Below are 11,957 nucleotides of genomic sequence, written 5' to 3'. Positions count from 1 at the left end.
CTCAGTGTAACATGGCAGTGTTGCCATTGATTAGAAAAGTTGTTCTTTATAATGTCAAAATAAACATGTCTCCAGCCCCCATATCACACACTCACAAACTGAAAATATACAGTGGCAAGAAAAAGTATGTGAACCCTTTGGAATTACCTGGATTTCTGCATAAATTAGTCATAACATTTGATCTGATCTTCATCTTAGTCACAATAGACAAAACACAGTCTACTTAAAATAATAAACACAAATTATTGTATTTTTCTTGTCTATATTGAATACATAATTTAAACATTCACAGTGTAGGTTGGAAAAACTATGTGAACCCCTAGGCTAATGACTTCTCCAAATGCTAATTGGAGTCAGGAATCAGCTAACCTGGAGTCCAATCAATGAGACAAGATTGGAGATGTTGGTTAGAGCTGTCCTGCCCTATAAAAAACAACTCACAAAATGTGAGTTTGCTATTTACAAGAAGCATTGCCTGGTGTGAACCATGCCTCAAACAAAAGAGATCTCAGAATTGTTGACTTGCATAAAGCTGGAAAGGGTTACAAAAGTATCTCTAAAAGCCTTGATGTTCATCAGTCCACGGTAAGACATATTGTCTATAAATGGAGAAAGTTCAGCACTGAAGAATCCTAGAGTGTCAGCTAAAGCCTTACAGAAATCTCTGTAACATGCTAACATCTCTGTTGACGAGTCTACGATACGTAAAACAGAAAACAATAATGGTGTTCATGGGAGGACATCATGGAAGAAGCCGCTGCTGTCCAAAAACATTGCTGCACGTCTGAAGTTCGCAAAAGAGCATCTGGATGTTCCACAGCACTTCTGGCAAAATATTCTGGGGATAGATTAAACTGAAGTTGAGTTGTTTGGAAGGAAGGAACACACAACACTGTGTGTGGAGAAAAAAAAGGCACAGCACACCAACAGTATGGTGGAGGGAGCATCATGTTTTGGGGCTGCTTGGCTGCCTCAGGGCCTGGACAGCTTGCTATCATCGACGGAAAAATGAATTCCCAAGTTTATCAAGACATTTTGCAGGTGAATGTAAGGCTATCTGTACACCAATTGAAGCTCAACAGAAGTTGGGTGATGCAACAAGACAACAACCCAAAACACAGAAGTAAATCAACAACAGAATGGCTTCAACAGAAGAAAATACGCCTTCTGGAGTGGTCCTGACCTCAACCCGATTGAAAATGCTGTGGCATGACCTTGAGAGCGGTTCACACCAAACATCATATTGCTAAAATGAAACAGTTTTGAAAAAAGGAATGGTCCAAAATTCTTCCTGACCATTGTGCAGGTCTGATCCGCAACTACAGAAAACGTTTGGTTGAGGTTATTGCTGCCAAAGGAGGGTCAACCAGTTATTAAATCCAAAGGTTCACATACTTTTTCCACCCTGCACTGTGAGTGTTTACACGGTGTGTTCAATAAAGACATGAAAACTTATAATTGTTTGTGTGTTATTAGTTTAAGCAGACTGTGTTTGTCTATTGTTGTGACTTAGATGAAGATCAGATCAAATTTGATGACCAATTTATGCAGAAATCCAGGTAATTCCAAAGGGTTCACATACTTTTTTCTTGCCACTATGTGTGTACATTTTACTATCAATTGGCAAAGGAGAGCCTCAAATATCACATTAATGTGTACATATCCACTTTATACATGAATTGCGGCAAAGTTGGTTCCTGTTTCAGTCATGTCTTTGGTCACATCGGTGTGGGTCATATAAAATAACCTAATGATTGGTTGACAATAGAGCCTCCCACAATGCAGGTGATGGCTGCAGGATGGAGTTGGTGAAGAGCACCTGCAGAAACTTACTGGCGACTGCAGTCAAACCTTCATGACCTTTGATCACATGATTTATGTAAAGTTGGGCACGTTCAAGTGGATCACTTTTGCCAAATCGTGACCATTGTTGGTCACTACCATTTAAAGTACAGTGCCTTGCGAAAGTATTCGGCCCCCTTGAACTTTGCGACCTTTTGCCACATTTCAGGCTTCAAACATAAAGATATAAAACTGTATTTTTTTGTAAAGAATCAACAACAAGTGGGACACAATCATGAAGTGGAACGACATTTATTGGATATTTCAAACTTTTTTAACAAATCAAAAACTGAAAAATTGGGCGTGCAAAATTATTCAGCCCCCTTAAGTTAATACTTTGTAGCGCCACCTTTTGCTGCGATTACAGCTGTAAGTCGCTTGGGGTATGTCTCTATCAGTTTTGCACATCGAGAGACTGACATTTTTTCCCATTCCTCCTTGCAAAACAGCTCGAGCTCAGTGAGGTTGGATGGAGAGCATTTGTGAACAGCAGTTTTCAGTTCTTTCCACAGATTCTCGATTGGATTCAGGTCTGGACTTTGACTTGGCCATTCTAACACCTGGATATGTTTATTTTTGAACCATTCCATTGTAGATTTTGCTTTATGTTTTGGATCATTGTCTTGTTGGAAGACAAATCTCCGTCCCAGTCTCAGGTCTTTTGCAGACTCCATCAGGTTTTCTTCCAGAATGGTCCTGTATTTGGCTCCATCCATCTTCCCATCAATTTTAACCATCTTCCCTGTCCCTGCTGAAGAAAAGCAGGCCCAAACCATGATGCTGCCACCACCATGTTTGACAGTGGGGATGGTGTGTTCAGGGTGATGAGCTGTGTTGCTTTTACGCCAAACATAACGTTTTGCATTGTTGCCAAAAAGTTCAATTTTGGTTTCATCTGACCAGAGCACCTTCTTCCACATGTTTGGTGTGTCTCCCAGATGGCTTGTGGCAAACTTTAAACAACACTTTTTATGGATATCTTTAAGAAATGGCTTTCTTCTTGCCACTCTTCCATAAAGGCCAGATTTGTGCAATATACGACTGATTGTTGTCCTATGGACAGAGTCTCCCACCTCAGCTGTAGATCTCTGCAGTTCATCCAGAGTGATCATGGGCCTCTTGGCTGCATCTCTGATCAGTCTTCTCCTTGTATGAGCTGAAAGTTTAGGGACGGCCAGGTCTTGGTAGATTTGCAGTGGTCTGATACTCCTTCCATTTCAATATTATCGCTTGCACAGTGCTCCTTGGGATGTTTAAAGCTTGGGAAATCTTTTTGTATCCAAATCCGGCTTTAAACTTCTTCACAACAGTATCTCGGTGTGTTCCTTGTTCTTCATGATGCTCTCTGCGCTTTTAACGGACCTCTGAGACTATCACAGTGCAGGTGCATTTATACGGAGACTTGATTACACACAGGTGGATTGTATTTATCATCATTAGTCATTTAGGTCAACATTGGATCATTCAGAGATCCTCACTGAACTTCTGGAGAGAGTTTACTGCACTGAAAGTAAAGGGGCTGAATAATTTTGCACACCCAATTTTTCAGTTTTTGATTTGTTAAAAAAGTTTGAAATATCCAATAAATGTCGTTCCACTTCATGATTGTGTCCCACTTGTTGATTCTTCACAAAAAAATACAGTTTTATATCTTTATGTTTGAAGCCTGAAATGTGGCAAAAGGTTGCAAAGTTCAAGGGGGCCGAATACTTTCGCAAGGCACTGTATGTTGCATTATAGTTATACAAATTGACCACCTTGCACATGTCGACTGCATGAACCTTACAAAAATCATGTGATCAAAGGTCATGCAGTTTCTGAAGTCGCCGCCGCAGTTGCTTCTCAACACCTGCGATATGAGACGTTCTAATCATTTAAATGTACACACATTAAGTTTTCAGCTTGTGAATGTGTGATAAACTTTTACATTTATTCTGAAAAACTTTTGCAAACAGCAGCTATGTTGACACTGCCATGTGATCTGAGCCTTGCTGTTGGAAAACCACTAGTGTCCAACTTTCGGCTGTTGCAGATGCACCTCCCCAGACTTCACCTGAAGACTTTGTTCTAGTCGGCTTCGTTACGCTTACTGCCCGAACACACCCATTTTCTAGGCAGTGGTTGTCAATAAGACTTTTCTGGACCTCTCTTCCCGACAGTTAAAGGTCCCGAAGCTTTTGTGCATGTGCAAGAATCTGTACTTTACAGTCTCTGATCTACTCCTAGAGAACCTCCCTTCACATTTCTATCAATTGTGAATGATAACTTAAGTATTACCGGTGAAACATCCATGAAGCATCTGCATACCAAACATATGGTCTGTTTCAGGGGATATGCATATTTAGATCTTAATGAGTTAGTGTAGTCACAAATTACCCTACAGTGCAGTCACAAAGTACCCAACAGTGCAGTTAGAAAGTACCCTACAGTGTTATGAAGTATCCTACAGTGTTGTTATGAAGTATCATACAGTGTTATGAAGTATCCTACAGTGTTGTTATGAAGTATCCTACAGTGTTGTTATGAAGTATCCTAGTGTTATGAAGTATCCTACAGTGTTATGAAGTATCCTACAGTGTTGTTATGAAGTATCCTACAGTGTTGTTCTATTATGTAGTGAGCGAACGTGTTACCAAGCAGACGGAGTTAACAAACTGTAGCATAGCCTAGCTGTGCTTAGTTCAAAATCAAATATTTTGCCTAATGGAGCATGATGTTGTGTTGGAGAAAAATGTGACCATTTGTACAATCATCCTAAAATCTCAGAAGAAATGACACAGTAACATAGTATGATACTCTTTTTGGTTCTGTTATGTAGACCAGTATCAGTGTTTTTGCAGACATTGTTTCAGCTTTGATCTAACTAAATGAGCGCCAGTCACAACAGTAGCCTGTTCTTTATGAGTAAAGCCAAGGCTGTGTGTAAAGTAGAGAATTTCACACAAGCAAAAGCTTCGGGACCTTTAGCTGTTGGGAAGATGGGGCCAGAAAAGTTGGATCCGCAGCCACTCCATACGTTCTATCCCCATAATCGTCAAGGTGGTAGGGTACTCTGATAGACAGTTGAATCAACCTTTCCACTGATGGGGACTAGAAGGTGAAAAACCTTTCTAAACAGGAGGTTTCCTAGCATCACCTCCAGCCCAACACCCAGGTGTCTAGGGGCAACTACCAGGATCAGGCAGATATTTCCACCCAGATGGGTAGCTGGTTGCTCTGCATGCTGCTCACTGCAGCCAAGCCAGAGGAAGGAGCCCTTCATTACGTACGTCAACTGACAGCCTGCTTGCTGGGGGCACATTCCACTAGACTAAACATGTGTGTATGGAATTCATGACAATGGGTGGAGCTCAACAGTGTAGTGGCTCCCTCCTTCGACTCGTCTCCCCTGTTGTTTTTTCAGCCATCCCGTGTCTCAGACCTTTACAGATGAAGAGGAAATTAATCCTGTATTTTACTATGAAATATGCCCCAGATAGACAACCTACATTCAGGGCTCTCGAAAAATCTGATATCTCCCTTCCGTCATTATACTACTGTACCACAGAAAGCAATTCACACCATAATATGTTCAATATCTCACCAACACTGAAGAAAGAACTAAATTATACATTTTTTCCCAAATTTTTCTAATTTATTAATTTAAATAAATTAAAAACGGACACAAAAATACCCACCCGTTAAGTTTCGCAAGCACCTTCTCCCACCGAAGTAAAAGACAACTGTTGATTGTTTCCCTGGGAAATGTAGGCGCCAACGTGCATTTAGAACGGAGGGAGAAAACATGCCCAGGAAACCCAGCCAGAGGAGATCATCGACTGGGGAGTTCCTTTCTATCAAATCTGTTGAGGCTTCCCTATTGACAAATACATCGGTTTTTTCCAAATCTGGCCCATATGGGAACAGGATAGGAGCTGGATAGTGCATACGACCGGAGCAGGTTTTTGATCCATACAAATCAAATGAAAAACGTTTAACAATAAAGGTTCACAAGTAAACTATTGGCAAATCAGTACTAAAGACCAGATGTGCAGCTATGACCATATAAATAAATATCCATAATTATACATGGGATATAATTAATAATCAATGATATGCACAATCCTGCACCCTAACCTAATCCTGTATGGACAATAACCTACTTCATACACGCACCAAGACATCTGAATATAGGCATGTCACTTTAAAACCACTCTTCAAATACTGGACAGTGAATAAACAATGACAATTTTGTAAAAATGCAAAAACAGAATAGTCATACATGGGGATAAACATTTACAAAAAAAACAAGGGCAAAATCATTTTTTAAAGTAATAATCAGACCAAATGTTGCTCCCTTCGTGTCCATCTCATTTCAACCACGACTAGACAAACATTTTCTAGGAAAACTGCTCATTGCTGCTTCCTCATTTGACTACCCAATGAATGACAATCTCATCATGTTTTGTTGCACTCTATGAATCAAAAAATATTGCATAATCGAATAAGTCCTCAACCCTTACTCCCTTCCAACAACCTGATCTCGTATAAGGTAACTCAACTCAGACATGACAAAACATCACCACTTTCCCAACACGAGGCTAGCTGGGCAGTACACAGTACCATTTCAGCAACAGGAGCCATGTCATGAAGGGGGTGGGGAAAGAAAGAGGCATTTTCTGTTTCTGAAAAATATCCAAGACATTTTGTTTAGTGAACACTGAACAGAAAGAAGCCTAATTTCAGATAGGGGAGATGAGTCAGACTGAAGCTCAAACAGTCTAGCTACTGTATGACACACACAATCACTAGTGCTGTGTATGAAACACAAAGCCTTTTTCAGATCATGACAGCGAGGAACCATGGAGAGAACTAACACACACATCGGTGAACCCATTTGAATTCAGTCACTTTTTCACAACATCCCTTTTGTTTTAAACAAAACGTTCCAGACATGTTTTACCATGGAAAAAGTGGTCAGAAAGTGACGTTTTGGACCTAAATGCCAAAACATTCAGGAGATAAAGGTTCTCAAAGTTGACCTATTTTGCATACCCCACCCTACCAAGAAATAGTCTGACAACCCTGTTTGCAAGCTTTTAAAATATATCAAATCTCAACCGTTTATATTTTCCAGTGATGTAGACATGGATGTCTCATTGTGTGGTTCGCAAAAGGGGTCAAATTTGAGCACCTTTAACTTTTGTTTTGACATTGAGGTCCAAAAACTCACTTTCTGAGCACTTCTACAACAGACAAATATGGATGGAAGGTTTCCTTCAAATCAAAAAGGGGTGCTGTCAAAAAGTCATTGAATGTATATGGATTTATCCACAGGGGATTGGGAGAATATATGGCAACAAGGAATGAACAGGGATACAAGATGCAATGAGTACAAAAGGGACAATAGAGTCAGGGGGATAGAAAGAGTCTGGGAAGGGGAACAATATTCAGTATACACACACACACACACACACACAGAGAGAAGACTCCAAACAGCATTAGAGTCGCCTCAACGCTCGCTTTTTATCAGTTTTCTTCTTCCCTACAACATTACTACTGCTGGAGGTAGTACTGCTTCCATTGGCTCCGTTACCCAGAGCAGCAGAGGGGGCAACCCCTGGCCCCATCGCCCTCTTGGTAGGGTCCCCTGCGTGTTTTTTGGGCTGGGGGCCATCGGCGGGGTCCTGGGGCACCCCCGACGTCCCCCCGTGCCCCCCCATGGCATGGATCTCAGTCAGAAGGCGAGCACGGGATGCATACTCTGTATAGTCCTCCAGGAGCAGACGCCCCGCCTCCTCGTTGAGAGCCGACTCAGGGTTGGGATGGATCATAAGGCACTTGATAGTCTGAGGAGAGAGAGAGAATGAACACCATTGAGTCATCAGGGTATATTTCAAGGTTTTCCTTGAACCAAGCAGAGATGACTATACAAAATGTTAAGAATAAAAAATGAACCAGATACAATATTTTCTTTCACCCATTGCTATTTTGGATTATTAAGAAGCATCCATAGAGATGCTTAAAATGTTTCTTACCAGTAATACATGTCTGAGTCCCAGCTCTGCCCTCCAGTCCCTCTTCAGGACGTTGACACAGATCTCTCCCTTGTGGCCCACATTAGGGTGGAAGATCTTGGTTAGGAAGTAGCCTTTCGGTGGTGCAGCAGGGAAGTCCTTCCCCAGGACCAGGCGCATCCGGAAAACACCCCCGGCAAACGGGGTTCCTTCTATTGAAGCACAATAAATAAACCACGTCAAGCAGGGGTTGACATTACTGGTTGTCCAGGGCAGTTAAACTGAACAGTCGGTAAGGTGGAATCTGCCTTTTGTCCTGAAGACTAGCGTTCATTCACGTTGACTCGTGTTCCATTTGTTCATGTGCATAAGCGACTCAACAAAAAAATAAATCAAGCCAAGTGATCACAGAGTTCTCCCTACATTCTCTTTCACCTCCGTTACTCGTCTCACTCCATTCAGATCCGAACGCTCCCTCTACACAAACGAGTTGCGCACCTAAGCTCCCATTAAGACTATATAAATTACTGCCTAGACAAGCTACCTTCCTTGCCAAATCACGACAGCTTTATCACAAATTCAAAATGGACTGGTTGATTAAAGTAGGGAAATGTGTTCCAACTACGAGCTGCAGATTTGAAAAAAAATTATGCATCTGGTCCATTTAGCGAACAGCTAGTCTGTCATTTAGAATAGGTTACGGATGGACATATGTAACAAAAACATTGTTTTGATGAAGGCAAATAGCCAATAATAAGCTCATTACACCCTGTTAAAACAGGAGTAGGCTAAACGTGCAGTGATATTGATGAGAAAGACGCACCTGTTTCAGTAGCAAATGTCAGTGCTCAAATGGCGGTAGGAGTCCATAATTTAAGTGTTTTCCAGTTCAGACAGTGAAGATTAGACAACTAAATAAAACGTTTAGGCCTTTGTGCCAACTGCCTCTAGTAGTGTGTTAGCTAGCCAGTGTGTAATCTCAGCATAGTCGAGGTCTAACCTGAATTAGCCACAAAAACTAAAGTTTGAGAATGACTTTTCTGGAAGCTGTGCTGCAACTTTTCCCCTACATTTTACCCCACGTGGACCAGCCCCTAGCAATTAGTTTCAGCCAATGGGCTTCAACTCCTTGCCATTTGAGTAACAGTCAACAAGATAGACACAGCAGTACCACTTTTGGCTGCTGAGCTTTACTTTCAGAACCTTTGTCTAAAAAGTACACAAAAGTACCGGAGACTTACATTTCATGCCTCTATGGAGTATTTTACATGTGTGATCATTACTTCATACTTTAACCCTTTTCATCAGAAGTCTGTCAGAGTAAAGGCATGCTTCCCACCCGAAACAGTTCGGAAGAGTTTGTGCATATATTAAGACAATATTTTGTGCCGTTTTTGTTAGTTTTGGACTTTGGTAAGTTTTTTTGTTGTTGTTTGGGCGCACACTTTTTCTTGCTGCAAGCCAAAGTTGGTAGCCAGAGTCAGTAGCCGAAGTCTACACCCCTTTGTCAGTGATTGGCCAACAGTAGGGATTCTTCAGTAAAGTCGGTTGTCATTCAACGAGAGACGACTAATTTTCATGAAAATGTTTCATTGCGAAATACTGCAAACATCCTTGTCAGAAACATCAAAACTATTGACAGATTTCTTGAGTTATCTTAGATTAATTCTGACTATGTTGAGGAAGGAAATACTGGCTAAGGCATTTAACAATGGACAAACAATACTATTTCTGCTTTTTACTTGTTTTTCCAAGCGAAGGTCTTTTAAGGGAGTATGCGAGCACACTCGCTTGGTTCGCCTAGCAGACTTCGGCTAACTGTCAGCCGAACTGAAGCATGCTGACACCTTAAGGCAACTTTTTTACAGATTTAGCATGAAACTTATGAAAAAGGGGTTTGAATAGTGTCATAGTGTGCTGACTCATTCAAACAATGTTCAAATGAAAGGTACTTTATTTTTTTATTTGTACATGTAGAAGACCATTTTCATTTTTTGCTAGTACTTGCCCGATGGACAAGTACCTTTGAGAGCTTAATGTCAACCCCAGCATTAAGCATGTTCTACATTACAGCTTCCCTAGGCAGACAAAACATTTCCCATGACACAGAGGTATGCGTTACCTGGTCCCTCGATGGCTGTATGGAGTTCTGTGATGTCTTCTTCGCTGGGGTAGATCTTGATGCCCTCAGGGGGATCTGCAGCTAGTGCAGACACCTCTTTGTACACCAGGCGCAGAACCTGGGGCGGCAAGTTCTCTACATTGGAGTTCTATAAATGGGGCACACACATACATTACTATTCTGTCCCACTACCCACAGAAAGGTGCAAATATGGTAAATACTATAGATATGGAACCCACACATCCCATGATCACAAACACATTAATAACAGGAAAATCTCAGTCAGGGACAATTTCAGTAAAGCTGTCACCAAAATGGTTGCTCAGAAACAATGTAGCTATCTACTGTCTGATAAGCCTTAGGCCTGTAGCCGATTAAACTCAACTCAACACGATTTATGATGGAGATGAGCTGTGATCAGTGTGAACAGACTGGAGCTCCTTAGTCACAAAATCTATTTGAATAAAAGACTACTGATTTCAACACCCAAAGAATAGCCCACACACATTTCTGCGTAATTGCGTGGGATTCTTTGGATGCTATAATCAGTCGTTTTTGATAAAAACGATATTGTATGGGACTGAGTAAGTTTGCCCACACTAGTCGCTGCTCAACTCCATCGTAAATCGTATAGTTGAGTCGACTACAGTACAGGCCAGGTGGTGATTCACGTTAATATCATCATGAGAGTGCAGTGGATAAGCTGTGTGTCACAACTGACAACTGCGATTTCAGCCAATGTCTGGCAGTTTACTTCATTGATAAATGTACAAACCGGTCAAAGTTAAGATATTGTATTTTCTAGCCATACAAAACGGACATCAAGTAAGCCATTCTGTCTTTGTCAAATAAAGCTAGGTTGTAGCTAGCTAGCGAATTAACAGTTAGCCGAAAGCTAGCTAATGGTAGCATTGCTGCCTAAAATTACTGACTAGTTCACATCATTGTCAAATCAAATAGCTAATGTATCATTACATCTCCAAACCGTTTAACATATTGATGTAGTTCTTATTACAACTCATCAATTTAGCTAAAAGAGAGGAAATAAGATATCTAACTAGCAAGCTAACATTAGGTAGCTAGCCAGCCAAATCATCATCATTAGGTAGCTAGCTAACTTGCATAGGTAGCTACATACGCCAACTTTGGGGTGTGCTAACGTTATGCTAGTTAATTTGCTGACAATCGTGTAGAAGTTAGTTAGTGATTCATCTTTATGTTGGACAGTTTTCCATTTAAATTGTGTTCGGGAGAAGTGTCAACACTGAACTGGCCTGCAAAAGAAAATCGTAGCCAACGTTATATCAGCTAACGCCAGTTAGTTAACTATAGCAAGCAAATAACCAACTAACGTTAGCTACCCAACTTAACTAGTTAGCTAAGTTAGGTCTCGGCTAAGTAACGTTACTGTAGTTAGCTAGTTAACGTTAGCTAAACAGCCGGCAAACAATTTTACGTGCTTTGTTAGCTAGCTAAATAACCAATAATTGTATCCATTTATGAAAGTGTTTGTAAACAATTTTTACTTACCATGTCTTCCGAAGAATATTAGTATTCAGGTGACTGGGGCTAGCTAACTCTATGATCCTCGTCTAAATAGCAACGGTAGCTAGCAACTAATAAATGCTTGTAGCTTATGCTTGATCGATGAGAAAGTGGTCCACGACACCTCAAATAAATGCAGTTATCGCCGACTATTTAGATCTCGAATGCCAAGCAAGCGATCAAGTTATGCTAACGCGTTAGCTAGCTGCAGCTTGCTAGCTGAAATTCTTCTCCTCGAAAGTTCAGATACACCGATAGCACGTAAACTCCAATTCGTTATTCTGCTAAAAACAGCATGCTTTTGGGGGTAAATAACGTATACAGTAAAGGGAAGCGAGTAACTGGAAGAAAGTTTTTTTTAGCCAAAGTTATGTGGTGGCCAAGTGCTAGAGTAGCTAGCCAGCTACTATTTTCGTTGACACGGAACACAACTACGTCTCCCAAATGAAATT

The 11,957-nt window shown here is 40.9% G+C and overlaps 1 protein-coding gene across 1 annotated transcript; it reads right to left on the bottom strand.

Annotated features, from left to right (window-relative positions):
• Positions 1–5,454: 5,454 nt before the first annotated feature.
• Positions 5,455–11,957, bottom strand: LOC139388786 (ubiquitin-conjugating enzyme E2S). The gene is made up of 4 exons (XM_071135708.1): positions 11,491–11,957; positions 9,961–10,108; positions 7,860–8,050; positions 5,455–7,670 (listed from the first exon to the last, which is right to left on the bottom strand). Exons 1-4 carry the CDS (start codon positions 11,491–11,493, stop codon positions 7,323–7,325), a joined length of 690 nt encoding a protein of 229 aa, XP_070991809.1. The 5' UTR covers positions 11,494–11,957; the 3' UTR covers positions 5,455–7,322.

This window comes from Oncorhynchus clarkii, chromosome 3 (genome assembly GCF_045791955.1).
Source record: "Oncorhynchus clarkii lewisi isolate Uvic-CL-2024 chromosome 3, UVic_Ocla_1.0, whole genome shotgun sequence".
NCBI classification, from domain to species: domain Eukaryota; kingdom Metazoa; phylum Chordata; class Actinopteri; order Salmoniformes; family Salmonidae; genus Oncorhynchus; species Oncorhynchus clarkii.
This window is presented reverse-complemented; position numbering and strand designations above follow the sequence as displayed.